The sequence below is a fragment of the Cydia strobilella genome, chromosome Z (genome assembly GCF_947568885.1).
Source record: "Cydia strobilella chromosome Z, ilCydStro3.1, whole genome shotgun sequence".
NCBI lineage: Eukaryota > Metazoa > Arthropoda > Insecta > Lepidoptera > Tortricidae > Cydia > Cydia strobilella.
The window spans coordinates 12,637,198-12,652,606 of NC_086068.1; the positions used below are offsets into that span (position 1 = coordinate 12,637,198).

The following is a 15,409-nucleotide window of genomic DNA, read 5'->3' on the forward strand; positions in this document are numbered from 1 at the left end:
TCACTTGGTAAAATGGAAAAATTAAAAAATAATAATATTGTCTTTGGTTACCGCGATAGTTACTCATGAAATAAAATCAGGATACCGCGGGTCAACCAGAGGTCCCACATTAAGATCCCCACAGTCGAGCGTAGGCCTACCATTCTGCCTTTTGTCAGGGGGGTCACGGACAGGATCAGCCACATCTTGAAGCGTGCTTCTATAAAAACATATTTCAAGCCAATGAAGAAGATGTCACAATTCCTGAGGCCTGTAAAATGCAATACCCCTCTACAGATTGCAGGAGTGTACAGGCTGGACTGTGAGTGTGGCCTATCATATATCGGGCAGACGAAACGGAGCATTTCCACTCGGGTTAAGGAACACATAGCTGATGTCAAGCACCGTCGACCTAGGTATGCAGTCTGTGAGCATGTCATGGATAAAGCCAATCACTCAATCAAGTTTGATAAGCCTCTGGTTCTTGCCAAGGAGAAGCGTGACATACCCAGAATGCTGCGCGAGGCCATTGAGATTAAGAAATATCCAAACTTTAATAGGGAAGATGGCTTTTCTCTACCACCAGCTTGGGATCCTGTAGTCCATCTGATAAAGGAGCAAGCGAGACATAGACTGTGAGACCTTAGTATTGGATGATGTTGGACATTCTGAGTATAATATGTTTTGAAAAGATGTGTCCCGCCGAGTTTGTTGCCGGTCCCATATTGGGATACCCTCCTACAATTTAGGAGGGAATTAAATCTTCTCGGGTCCATGGTGTAGGGTTGGAGCCGGCGTAGTTGTTTTTTTTTTATAGCGTATATATATATATATCTTTACTTGAAAATTATTGTAGTGTATAACAAGCCTTATGAACCGATTTTGCATGTACAACCAGCCTTAATGTTTATAGTCTATGATTGTTCATTATTTTAGTATGTGGGTATTATTGCACTTTGTAATTTTTCCTCAGTCACCCGTTGACCACGAACGCTGAAGGGTTCGAAACGTCGGGATGTATTATAAATTCAATATACGCGATATAATCCGTTTTCATAGTTTTATTTCATTAAAAAAAAATGTTAATGATATTATTCTCAAAATTGCTTTCTTAGGGTTGGATATGAGGATATCACGTATCATATGTGGTATATTGTACAAAAAAAAAATCTGCCACATCGTATCTGGAGGAATACAAAGTTCATATGTTTTTAAAATTCTTTTTGTTTTAATTAAAAAAAAAATGGCTGAAATGTAATGATGTGGTATATTTTTAGATTTGCCCTCACACACGATAGGTTTAAATTTTTTTTTATTTCCATACAAAAAAATAATGTTTCAGCGTGCTCCACCGTAGACCACATCATCACTTACCATCAGGTGGGATCGTGGTCAAACGCCTGCCTATTCATCATAAAAAAAAACTACGGGTCAAAAATTTTGTTTTGACCTCTAGTATGCGTGTGGCAAACGGCTAAGCTGTACATCGATTTACGGTTTTTTTATGCGAACGGCTTACACTATTGTCCCTATTGGTCCCTTATTCGTCCCTATTCACCCCGGATCCAGTATTAATCGTAATGGCCTGTTTTTTTCAAAAAACGGACTTTTTGACTAAATTATTAAGAAAAAAATTAATAAAAATCGATTCTCAAAAATAGGACAAGTTTTTAAACCTTAACATTTGTGACGCTCATGGAAATATTCCTTTAAAATGGCACTCAAAGTTCAAAATTGTCCCTATTCACCCCGGGCCGCATTTGACGGTATTAACATTTTACTCAAACCTATAGGTACAAGTTTTACAGTCAACATGTTAAAAGTTGAATGTCCTTTTACATATTCTTGTTTAATTAATGAACTAATAATAAATTCACAGGTAATCTTTTGACTTAGGTCGCTGCGCAGTTACAATTATTAAGTGACCTAGGGCCCGTTTCTCAAAAGCTTGTAGCCTGTAATATAGGTACAAGTGGAAGTCCCTTTCTAACAAAAGCTATCAAAAAGTGACATCCGCTTGTATTACAAGTCACAAGCTTTTGAGAAACGGGCTAGACCTCAATTTTATTTATGTCGTGCTTTAATTATTTCGAAAAATAAAATATTTCAAACTTTAGTACTTAGCTAGATGACGGGTGTGGTGTCTAAAGCATGACCAGGAATATATGATCACGCGCCATGTAGCGGAATTTAACTGGAACTAATTTTTTCATACAATACTGAACTGTCACCCTATACATGCACAACAATAGCGCCCTCTTGACAATGATCATATATTACTGGTCAGGCTTTATGTATAAATGTTGCCAATGTATAAACAGTAAGCCTCTTCCATTATTGAATTTTGCTCATGCAAAGAAAAAACTTTCGTGTTTGTTGGTCTATGGTAATAAGTAGGTATGTAAATTACGCATCTTTGTATGGTCAATACAAATAAAGAATATGAATACGCAAGCAAACGATATTGTGTTCAAACGGAGTTAGGGGTTGGCTTGTTTTAAGGGATTAATTGTCTTGGGTTGAAGCAAAATGTGTTATTAGTGCCCCCGCCAAGACGAGCAAGGCGAAGCGCACGGGCACTACCTACCTTTTCTCGAAGCGCTTCGTCGTTTTTTTGAACCCTCATAACTTGGGTTTGGGTTATAGCAGATAAATTAAATTCTCGGGATACGATGTCAATACTTAGTGCACTTATTAAGCATAAAAATTTCAATTGCATAACTCTTATACTTTAGATTTTATTCATATCTAAAAAAAAAAAACGATTTCGTCACTGACTGACTCACTCACTGATGATCATCAAAACCTCCTGGGTACTTCCTGAAGTCCTAGGAAGATGAAATTTGGTACGTAAGATAGTCTTAGTACAAAAACAACAAAAAAATTCAAAAACTTGAAATTTTTGGCCCCTAAGGGAGTGAAAAGGGTGGAATTTTGTATGGGGAATCAATAACCACTTAACCGAATTAATTGAAATTTGGGATGTAGATAGTTTTTGTTATGGGCAAGGATAAAGAATAGTTTCCAACCCCAAAATCACCCCGCAAGGGTGAAAAGGTGGTGGAAAGGGGCGTTAGCGGGGAAAAGGGGGTTGAAGTGTGTATGGGGAGTCAGTAAAAAGCAGATTGTATAGAAGATGCCCCCAGATACGTATTTCAGGATTTTTAATAGTAAATCACCCCAACCCTTTAAATTAGGAGATGGAAGATTGTCATAAGCAACTTACAAACAGAAGTGAAATCCCACCAAAAACATACGAAACGAAACCATAAGGCTCGCACTGTCAAAAAGTTATCAGATCTCTTGTAGAGCCAAGCTTCTAACTCTACAAGCCCTAACTTTACAAACTCTACACCTTAGTCAAAATATGTGGCTTGGCCGTTTTGTTACTACAAGAACTACGAGTATGTAAAAAAATTATGAATAGTGAATAAATTTCACCTTACAGGCTTACACTCATGTGACGGTAGCGAAACGGCCAAGTCACATAGTTAGGGTTTGTAGAGTTAGAAGCTTGGCTCTACAAGAAATCTGATAACTTTTTGACAGTGCGAGCCTTATGGTTTCGTCTTGGCAACATTTTACATGAAAATGTTTTAGGTGGGATTACTTATTACTGAAATGGCATGATGAACAAATGTCTCAAGTTGTGCGAGTGTGCGAGTTCATGACAAAAGTTGGGTCCAGGGATAAAACTGGTCAATCAATGGGGAGTGTTGGAAGGGCCGCGCGGCGCGGCGAGGGGCGCTCGAACACCCTTCCCTCGGCATAACGCATAACCCTCAGTCACCACCGCGACCGCGCGCTCTCGATACGCCTCGGCGTTCGCTCTGTGCTAACTCTGCCATGTGTACGAACAAACTTTACGCGAATAATTTTAATTCTTAATGCAAAATGAAAGAAAATCGTGAGCGTCATGCGGGCCGTATTCGAAGGTAGGTCATATTTTCTCGTTATTAATAAAGTAATTTATTCAAGTTACTCCGTTTGTTCAACTTTAACTGTGTAAGCAATATGCGAATTGTTTGTTTATTCAAAATCTGCCATTAATCAGTGCAGTTTTGGCATTGCGACTTATTGATTGTTCTTAAGTTATTTATTACGGGTGTGTGTATGACATTAGTTAGTATTTGGTAGCTATTGTTATTAATTTTATCGTCACTTTAATATAGGTACCTAGTTAAAACGACAGCGTTACACAAGTTCGACATACAAACGTATGACCATCGTATGACGAACGATCGAGTGTGCTACGGACAGATCATTATGAGGTGCATCTATTGGTGGAAAGAAAGGTTTTCCAACAAACGCTTGTATGAGTTGTGTCATCTTGGTAGGTACTCTTTTGAATGACCGCTAGGTGTTGCCACGAACGCTGGTCTAAATTACTTATTACCTGTAAGCAGAACGACAGATCGATTTTTAGCCAGGCAATAAAGCTATGCGACACCTCGCATATTATTAATGTAGAAACTCATTTGGTACTTTGCTTTTGTAATAGGGTAAGTAAGTGCAGTGAGTATGCACTTTTGTCTCAGGCGATGCCGCTTGGCACGATTGTTCCTTAGGTCAAACAAAGCTGATTTAGCCCGGTAGCCACGAGATCACGCCGTGACTAACCCCCCAAAAAGAGGGGGGGGGGGGGGATGGGTCGACTCCCTTGGTCCAATCTGTGCTGTATTTCTGCCTGCTCTTAGTAACTAGGGTAAGTTATATATCATTTTCGTATAATTTAGGGACGAGGAATTCATTTTTGGACTAATCAAAGCCTTTCCATACAAAGAAAAATATTTTTGTACAAAATTAAAATCACATCAGCATCACTATCACTTTAAAGTAGTAGTCATACATTTTTTCGTAAAAAAAAATTACAGCGTGTGGTGGTGACGATTTCCATACAAATGGAACTATGCCCAAAGTCAAAGATTAAAAATGTTTACAAAAACACTGAATTTGGCATTTTAAAAAGATAAATATAATGTTTTAATGATTTTTCCATGCGTTTTTGCCCTTTTAAGGTACAAATCGTTTTTTTATTCATACAAACCCTCACCCCCTCTATTTAACCTCCTTAAGGGTTGATGTGAAATTTATTAATTTTATTTTATAACTAACTTATACCTATTTTAATTAATCGATGTTCAAACTTTCAGCTTAAAATTTTCAGTAGTTTAGGATCTACATGTGTTTGAGTTGAAGACATTTTGTTCATAATATCCCATACATTTTAATATCTAACAAAACTCTATCTTACTCTGCTTATTTCCGGATATCATACAATATAAACCACTAAAGATATGAAGCTGAAATTATCATATTCAATTAAATACGACAGGTTTAAGTTTGATAAAATATTTTTGTATAAAATCAGTGGTGAAATGCGGTGCCAAATTCAGTGATTTTAATCTATGACTTTGGCCATAGTTCCATTTGTATGCCATGCGCTATAAATTAAAAATTTTTCCTACAAAAATATTTATGAATGCTTACTTTGAAGTGATGTATTCCATAGAAGAGAGTAGGCACTTGAAAAGTTCCGAAGGAGCTTACATTTTACAACGAGGAAGACATAATAAAAATATTTCACGAATAGTCGACACTTTCACCGAATAATTCAGCCGAATACGAACATTGAAAACTTGTCGAATATGACGAATGCCGAATATTCGGTATCATCAATTAAACATTAAAAACTAAGGAAGAGAATAGTAGTATTCCTTAAGGTTTGATTTGAAGGAGGTAGTGACAACAGTCGAAAGGCCTGAAAATTAACAATTATAAAATTTGGAAGAGGAAGATAGCACAGATAGGAGCAAATTTTGAGAGGATCTAAGAGAATTAAGATAAGAGAAAGGCTCTTTGAGACACTATATAAAAGTATATATGTAGAATAAAGAAAAGATAACGGATAGGGAGCCACTTGAGTTGGGATTGGAAACTGGAAACATGGTCATACTTGCGTTACCCGAATATGAACCGAATGCTGCCATTTTAAATGCACTCAAGCTCATTAAGTTGCGCCTCCGTAAGGTCGAGATAAGAGTTATCACTGATATCAGCATAATCAAGAATGGGAAGAAGTAACGTATGAGCAAGCACAATTTTAGTAGGAATAGGTAGAAAATTACGGAGTCGCTTGAGAGACACTACATATTATTTAAGCACATTTTGCTCATTAAATTTTTTGAATTACCTACCCACGTTAGTACCTATTAGTGAGCGAATCAGGTAGCTGTCGGCTATGCCTTGTCATATATATTTAGGTACATATATCAAAATAGGAGAGTCGTAAGTTTTTATCTTTGTTTCTTAAGATTTTATCCAAATCCAACGTCTCTCGCAATTTTGCAAGAAATTTATTTCTTGGGTCTCTTCTGCACAATTCTATTTCATGGGTACTTACAAAAGAATAACGGTTCCCACAGAATCAGTTTACGTGACGCGGTTACGGACTTCCTCGGATGTCGATCGAATATCTTCCATCTCACATAGATTTATGTTTTCAAAATAAATATTGGCCTATTGGACAGATATTGCGCTCAAAGGTGTCTAATACAAACCAAAAGCAATATACATATATCGACATTGGGTATATACCTACGCTGAAACGGCCTAAAACAAATTACCTTCTTCTTCTTCCTCGCGTTATCCCGGCATTTTTGCCACGGCTCATGGGAGCCTGGGGTCCGCTTTGATAACTAATCCCAAGAATTGACGTAGGCACTAGTTTTTACGAAAGCGACTGCCATTTGACCTTCCAACCCAGAGGGAAACTAGGCCTTATTGGGATTAGTCCGGTTCCCTCACGATGTTTTCCTTTACCGAAAGGCAACTGGTAAATATAATTTTTTTATACAATTTTGGTGTTTGACGATCCTTTTATGAAATTCTTATTATTAAGTTTGACATTAATTCAATGTTTTTAAGATTAATAATTACTGCAATAAGGGAAAAGTGTGGACTGAACGAAGATGTAGTTACAAAAATTGAGAAAGGTATGTTGAGATGGTTTGGACACGTGGAAAGAATGAGTGAAAGAAGGCTAACAAAGAGAGTGTATAAGGGAGAGGTAGAAACGGGAGTTGGAAGGGGCAGACCTCGGCGGACTTTCTCTGATCAGATCGGGGAAATCCTGAAGAAAGGCCAGGTCAAGAGCACCCTAAACCGGCGAGCGTGTATGGGGAATGATATGAAAGTGAAGGAAGCGAAAGAGGTATGTCAGGATCGTAGCAAGTGGAAATCCGTGGTCTCTGCCTACCCCTCCGGGAAATAGGCGTGATTATATGTATGTATGTATGTATGTATGTATGTATGTATGTATGTATAACTACTGCATCAATAAATCGTTCTGATATTTAGATTAAGGTAATATTTAAAACTTGACAATTTAAAAGTGCTTGTTGCTAGGCCTATTTGAATAAAGAATATGATATGATATTTCGCATAAAGAAATGATATTTCGTACATAAGTTCCGAAAAACTCATTGGTACGAGCCGGGGTTTGAACCTGCGACCTCCGGATTGAAAGTCGCACGCTTTTACCGCTAGGCCACCAGCGCTTGTTTAAAACAAATTACCTATTTTATTATTTTTAACACGCTCGATCAGTAAAGCAAATGTAATCGAGCAAATATCTATTTCCCGAGTGTATCGCTAGGTATAACTAAGTTACTAATAACTTCTTAATAAGTATGTATAATGGATTCTTAAGAGAGAAGTTGATATAAAGGTACGAAGTTATATACGAACCGTTTTATACATTTAACTTATCGAAAAATTTACGATACGTATACTTATAATACAAAAGTACCAATTGGAAAATAAATCAGTTTCTCAAGCGCGGTTGAATCCAATCATACACTGATTGTGTGAGCACCTAAGTAAAATATATTCCGTCCGCTCGGGAAAATTGGTATATCGAAAATATACGAAATATATAATGTTTGTACACCACCAATAATAATTTTGTGTGTTATATTATATGCATACAGTCCAATGACGTCATCAGACATATTATAGATGGCGATAGAAAAATGCCATTAATGAGTTACTGGATTAGATCGTTTATTTAATCTAACGATTAACCATTTTATTAAGTTTAATAATATAATAATATAATATAATAAATCATTTATTTCGAGTACCTTTTACAGACTCATAGCTTGTGTTAGTAAGTACTTATAGCTATGTTAATGCTTACATCTATCACTATATATACAGAATAATTATTATCACAAAATTAACATTACAATAAATAATAAAAAATAAAAATAAACAATATTGAAAAGAACTTAGTTATTTTTCTAGAAGTACATACCCAAGTAGCTTATACATAATAAGTACTTCTTGAAACATGCATGTCCTCACAGTGCCTCATATATGGGCAGTCAAACCTCTCGGCTATCAACCGCAGGATGGGGTTGGGGCTGGCCCGCACCTGGCGCACCAGGGATGGGCATCGTTTTCGCATAGTCGTATAAAAGCAATCTATGCGTGCTTCAGCAAACATCCCTGATGCGCTGCAGATGCGGGGCAGCCCCACCAGGACCCGGAACGCGTTGTTATATTGGACCCGGAGAGCCCCATAGGCCCGCTGCGTGTAGTATGTCCATAAGCTGCACGTATAGAGGGAAGTGCAATATGCTCTAAAGAGAGTTAATTTCACCTCCCTAGTACATCGCGCAAACTTACGCGCAATCATGTTTGCCCTCACCGACAGGGCCCTCCGTTCACGCTCGATATCCATGTTGTTTTTTAGGTCTGAGGTGACAACATGGCCTAAATATTTAAAAGCCCTCACCCTTTCCAGTGGAGTACCACTCAGGTTGATGGGAGGTACCTTGGGTATCCGATACCCAGTAGGTTTAAACACCATGTATTGTGTTTTACCCACATTATAGTTTAGCCCATGATGGATGGCGTAGGTCTCGCAAATACATAAAAGTTTTCGCAAACCACAGGCCGACGCGCTCAACAAAACCATATCGTCGGCATAACTCAAATTATTCAGACAAACCATAGAGTAACTTATACTAGAGCGGTACTGTCATAGTAAATTTTGTAATCCCAGTAAATTCACTGCCATCTGTCGACACACTTTAAAACTAAAAATGAATATTTATAAAAATACGATAAAATGTATTTAAATATGAATAAATGATTTTTTTTATTTGCATTAATTATTTTTATGATTTTGACCCATGTTCTTTCACTGATATGCGTTAAAATTGTAAAATAACAAACGAAACCGTCAACGCCATCTATACGACTGTAGGCTAAAGCTAGTAGCGCCCTCTGAACGAGAATCAAATTTTCTTGATTTTCTAGCCCCCTTTTTTGCCTTAGACTGTATCCATCTATTACGGAGTTATATCTATCTTTGGACAAACTGTCGATATGGCAGCCGATATGTGTTTTGCCGAGCGCCTCGAGAAGCTCATTTATGTAAAGGTTAAAAAGTGTGGGCGAGGTCAAACCCCTCTGTCTCATCCCACACTCCAACCGATACGGGTCCGATAAGGTACCTGACCATCTAACGCTATTGACCTGATTTCCATACCAATACCTCAGGATTTGTATGGTCTCATTAGGTAATTTAATGGCTTCTAGTTTTTTCCATAGGATATTGTAGGAAACCAGGTCAAAAGCCTTAGACTGGTCTAAGAAGCACGCATAAATTGGCGTCTTTCTGTTTAAATAGTAATTGACAGTGTGCTTAAGGCACAGTATTGCACTTTCCGTTGATAACCCTGGTCGAAAACCAAACTGGTTGGGGTTAAGGCTCACGTACTTATTTAACTAAATACCTTAGCAATAATAGTCGCAAGGGATATAGGCCTTTAGTTATTGGTGTCGGACAAATCTCCAGTTTTATTTTTTGGTACAGGAATAACTACAGTTTTCATCATATCCTCGGGCAGATAACAGTGCCTTACACACAGCGTATAAAACAAAGCTAACACTCTCGAGATATGGGGACCCGCATTTTGAAGGTGTTCGATGCTGAGGCCATCGTGTCCTGGGGATTTGCCTCGGGTGATAGATTTAATAGCCTCCGCTACATCCTTAGCAGAGTATCCCGGTCCAGGTTTCACGTTGATCTCAGCATCGCTCATGTCATCCTGCGACAGCACAAGAGGTGATTTGACAACGAAATGATCTTTAAAAGTGTTAGCTATGTCTTTGGTGTCAGTTTTGCCATTAACACTCACAGGGCACGAAGGTCGAAACTTCATGTTGTTTGTGGCTTTCCAAAATGACCGGAAGTCCTTTTTGGAGTGCTGTGAAGCTAGAATATTCATTTTTATTTGGGTTTGATGGTCCTGGCACCATTGTAAGCGAGATTTGAATATTCCTCGCGTTTCACACATCTCATTAAATAACCTGCCCACTTCCGGTCTACCACAGAGTGTCCACTCGTGAAATTTCTTATTAATACTAGCCTCCCGCCTAGTTAGAGCATTTTCAATGGTTCCCTCACAAAAATAATGTTTTAGATTAAAAAAAACATTAATGGGTAAGACTAATTAAATAGGTAATGTTATGTTATCCATTTGTTATGTAATGTTATTTAATTTTACATGGGAATATTTCATAATAACAAGATTTAAATACAAGGAAGTAAGCCAAGTGTACCAAGTGAAATCCTTTTTTTTAATTGGGCATTAAGCTAGGAAATTAGAAAGAAACAAAAAATATAGCGTGCCGCGCGAAAGTTGCGACGAAGATTTAGCGATTCCGCGGGTTTTAACGTGTAAAACTCTGAAAGTATATTTCTGTTTAAAATTTTGTTAGTCAAATCCCTCGGCTATATCACTAGCTATTTTATATTAAAAATATACTAGGGTAACGATATACAATTGAAAATAAATGAAAATTAGACCTGTTTTTGTCATTCTTTTCTATCGAGCTACTTTCTTTTATAAGGGTCTGCTTAGAGTCTGCCCTTCCAAATATATATATAGATAAGATAGTCTAAGACCCTCAGCACTGAGGAGAACGAAGCAAGGAGGAAGATAGTCTAGTTTACGATTGAATTTTTTCAGGGTATTTGTCCTTGAATAAAACGTGTAATTCAATATAGGTAATAAGTGTAATAGCTAAAATTTTGCGGTAGCCCCCTCTTAAATTATGTCGGGTATGAATATCAGATGTAGAAAGGGCTATTAGGCAGTGCTGAAACTTTGTTTTATGAGCCACTTATGGATTTATTATTTGAAAATATATATACCTCTTTATCAATTTTCGGAGGGAGGTAGACTGTACAATTTATTTAGGTGTGAGATGTATGTTAGGAATGATGGCAGTTTAAAAATTGTATGTTGGCAGTTTTTTTATATAATTTTAACTCGAAAAAATTTTCGTGCTACAATTTTATGCGACTCAATGTGCCCTTAGTCAACAACAAGTTGATACCAGGCTTTGAATATTATCTTATAATGAAGCCCAGTTCTTGTGCATCTATTTATGGTAGGTTTTATAAATTTAGTTGCTTTCATATTAATCTTACAGATGATTTAGATTATCTAGAAAAAAGTATTTCAACAGTGACTCTCCAAACTAAAAACGCAGCTGTATGCTTAATAATAATTAGTTACCAAAAAGTCGCATATTAGCAGATTCACACCACCTTATAGGAAGAAAAATGGTCAGTACATTTGCCAAAGCAACACGGCTCTGGCAAATGTAATAACAATTTTTCTTCGAGCCACCATGATTTGGACAACCTTTTTTAAACATCTAATTTTTCAACAACAATTTTAATATACGGTCAAAATAAACTAGATTTATCATTACTATTATGGATCCCATTTCTTAGTCGTTTGATTTACATATATCAAATTTATTAAAATAAATAAAATATTTGTTTTTCACTAGACGAATTCGACTGCATAACTTTTCGTTAGCGCTTGCTATCACCGGTTAAATTGTAACATACACATTTAGTACGCCAAAATGCATGTCATGGCACCTATTGTAACTAAAATTCTAATCTGTTATCGTTCTTTACCTGTGATGAAAGAATAACCTATTGATTAATTGATTAATCACTTGTTGCCTTTACTTTTGCACCTAGGTACCGAAGGGTGTTAGTTTATATCTTTTTAAGCGCCAAATACGCCAAGTCACGTTACTACCGAAAGCCATACCCTATTAGACGCTACGCCATCATTTGATGTTCGGAATTATCGATCAAACTGTACTTTTATTTTCGCCTTAGGTCCGTGAAACCGTCTATATTTGGCTTTGGAGAGTAAATTTGGCCACTGTTAATTCATATTTAAAGGAAAATAACTTATAAAAAGGACTGATCCAGGACATTAATTCCAGGTTTTGTTTTTACTATTTACTCACGGCTAACTAAGTTCTATTTTGCACCTCAGAGATGGTTGATGAGTGGCGACATTATCATATCGGGGCAAAGTCATAATAAGTTTCAAAGAACCGTACTCCTTGCCTAAGTAATTCTAAACTTAGAGCAGAGTTAAATACAAATATCTATTGAATTTACAAAACCAGAAATCAGCTTTGATCGATCGATAGTACACAAAGTGCGAGTTAGAATCTCGCTCTGAGTGTTCCGTACCACACTTTTATTCATATTTTTTTTCGTCACCCTTGACAACGTCCAAAATATTGAAATGAACTTCGAACGTATAAGGATTGAACTGACTACGCTTGACTAGTTGTTATTATTTGGGTAAATCAACTTTCCCTTGGCAGTCGTTGCCATGGTTACCAGCAGGTAAGTGACCCAGGAGGACTCGGTCACTTTTTAAACACTGGTTTATGGCATTCAAATTAAGAATAATGGATCACAATTCGGTTCTTGAAATATGTATAGTCCGCTGACGGACAGTAGTTTTGTCATAAATACCGTTTGTCACCCTTTCGGTATTGAATCCTAAAAAAATAATTTTAATATTTTTAGCGCATTGCTGTGGTTTCAGGAACAATGGGCGGAAATTTTAAAAACATTTATAAGACATTATTGGACAATTAAAATATTTATGGGTTGTCGATATGATTAATATGAATATGTTATACGAACCTTCCTTAAAATTTTAGTAGGTGGAGTATTTATTTGTTAAGACAAAAAGTTTTGATTCGAAGTTTCGTTAAAAATCAGAAGTAAAACTTCGCGAGTGCACACAGAACAACCCTCGCATCAAAGTCCCCTATCCCGGACCCTAAAATGCGTATTACAAAGGAGGGCCACCGGCTCGATTCCCACGTAGGGTGGCTCCAACAAACTGCGTAGTAGTTCTTTGTGCTACTCTCGCATCATTATCAGTTTTGCTTTCTCTTTTTATTGCCTCCCTACAAAAATTAAGCTTGTAGCACAAACTCTTTGTCTGTATGTCTGTTGGAATTGGAAGTTGGAAAATGCAATATAATGACAGTAGCACTATATATAAATATTAATAATATAGGTATCTAAAACATTTTATATACGTACGGGTAATACCTACTTATAATTTAAAGGCTACCTATTCCAGAATACACAGTGTCAACCGGAATCATCAATAGTTAATTAAAGTTAACTATAATCTTCGCGTGCCGCGATGGCCCATGTTTTGTTTATTCTCTCCTCCCGAGTCCCAGAGTAATTTATAAAGGCTTTATTCCAAAATTAAATTTTAACTTTTATTAAATAAGACAAGGTTCCAAATTCAAATATAAAACTTAAGCTTCTGGGACTTAGGAGGCTATAGTAAGTACATATACAACTAAGGATGCAATAGTGCCCTTGGATTGACCAAAAATAATATACAGTGGAATCCGTTTATTACGACTCCGCTTATACTGATCAACCGCTTACTATGACGTAATTACTGTGCGAAGTTTGGTTTTCATATAAAATTCTTTGTGACAAAGTCGGATAAGATGACTTCGCTTATATTGACAAATGGCTTACTATGACCTATAAATCCTATTTACATTAAATTATGTCCGGTTATACTGAAACATTCGCTGGTTGTCGTGGCGGTCCCCACGTCTTCGTGCGTGCGTGGCGCGTAAGTGGTTTTAGTTTTGATTCTCAGTGACAAATTGATAATTGGTACAAGGTAATAAAACTCATCTCTCAAGGAATTTGAGATTAATTTGGAAAAATTAACAAACATAAGAAGTTAATCCACTATGCTTAATATGACATCCGCTTAGTATGACGTGTTTGTCACTTCCCTTCGATGTCATTGGATGCAGATTCCACTGTAATAACAATATGTCGCCTGCTAAATTATGATTCACGTAACGTCCGGTTCAGGATTACTTATTCTGTGGTTCAGGTTTGACCTATTCTTTACTAAATTTTGCTCGCGAGTTCGTCTGCAAATTTAAACTACATATCTAATCGGTTCGGCGGGATAGCGTGAAGAGTTGACAGTCAGACATAGTTAATGCAATTATAGAGATTAACCATTTTCTTAAGAGTCCCCGGCAAGCTCGGATTTCCATACAAACGGAGTTAAGCTCTCATTTTAAAACGACTAGCTAGATTGCTCTGAAACTTTGTACTTATAATAGGATATACCTTATATCTAGGTCTGTAATTAGTTTATGTAGGTTCAGATATAATAGTTAAAAAAATACAGCGAATTTAAGTTTTTCAAACAAAATACCACAAAATGTATATACATATATATATGGATAAATGATTATTTATTTGTATTTATTATTTTTATATGATTTCGACCCATGTTCTTTCACTGATATGTGTTAAAATTGTTAAATAACAAGCGAAACCGTCAACGCCATCTAGCCGAGAATAGGCCAAAGGTGGTAGCGCCATCTATGCGAGAATTATTTTTTCTTGATTTTCGAGGCACCGTTTTTTCATCAGACTTTATTCAACTTATACGGAGTTACAGTCGTCTTTGGTAAAATGGTGTGTTAGAAGAAATGTTATGCTACATTCTAATAATATACTTATGCCAAAGAGGATATAATAGGATAGAGCGGTACTGTCATAGTAAATTTTGTAACCACAGTGAATTCACTGCCATCTATCGACACACTAAAAATAAAAATGAAGATTTATAAAAATAGGATAAAATATATTTAAATATGGATAAATGTTTTTTATTTTCATTTGCATTAAGAATTTTAATGATTTTGACCCATGTTCTTTCACTGACATGCGTTAAAATTGTTAAATAACAAACGAAACCGTCAACGTCCTTTATACGAGAGTAGGGCAAAACTAGTGGCGCCATCTGATCGAGAATCAAATTTTAGGGATTTTCGAGGCACGTTTTTTCCTTAGACTGTATCCATCTATTACGGAGTTATATCTATCTTTGCTTATGCTTAGTAAGTAGACGACCCATTACGGAAAGAGCTTACAACTGCCATAAAAGTATGTTTGTTTATTTTAAATACCATAAAACCAAGGTTTTAAAAGTGACCTACGCGACTGTAATCAAGG

The 15,409-nt window shown here is 36.6% G+C and overlaps 1 protein-coding gene and 1 long non-coding RNA gene across 2 annotated transcripts in view; one reads left to right on the plus strand and one right to left on the minus strand.

The window, feature by feature from the left end:
- The window catches only part of LOC134754512 (uncharacterized), a 348,665-nt gene that overhangs the window by 118,011 nt on the left and 215,245 nt on the right, over positions 1 to 15,409 (minus strand). The window lies entirely within an intron of this gene.
- The window catches only part of LOC134754266 (insulin-like growth factor-binding protein complex acid labile subunit), a 74,733-nt gene continuing 63,105 nt past the window's right edge, over positions 3,782 to 15,409 (plus strand). The window contains exon 1 of the mRNA XM_063690481.1: positions 3,782 to 3,914. Coding sequence (XP_063546551.1) covers positions 3,874 to 3,914 — 41 coding nt within the window. The 5' untranslated portion in view covers positions 3,782 to 3,873. The remainder of the gene's footprint in view (positions 3,915 to 15,409) is intronic.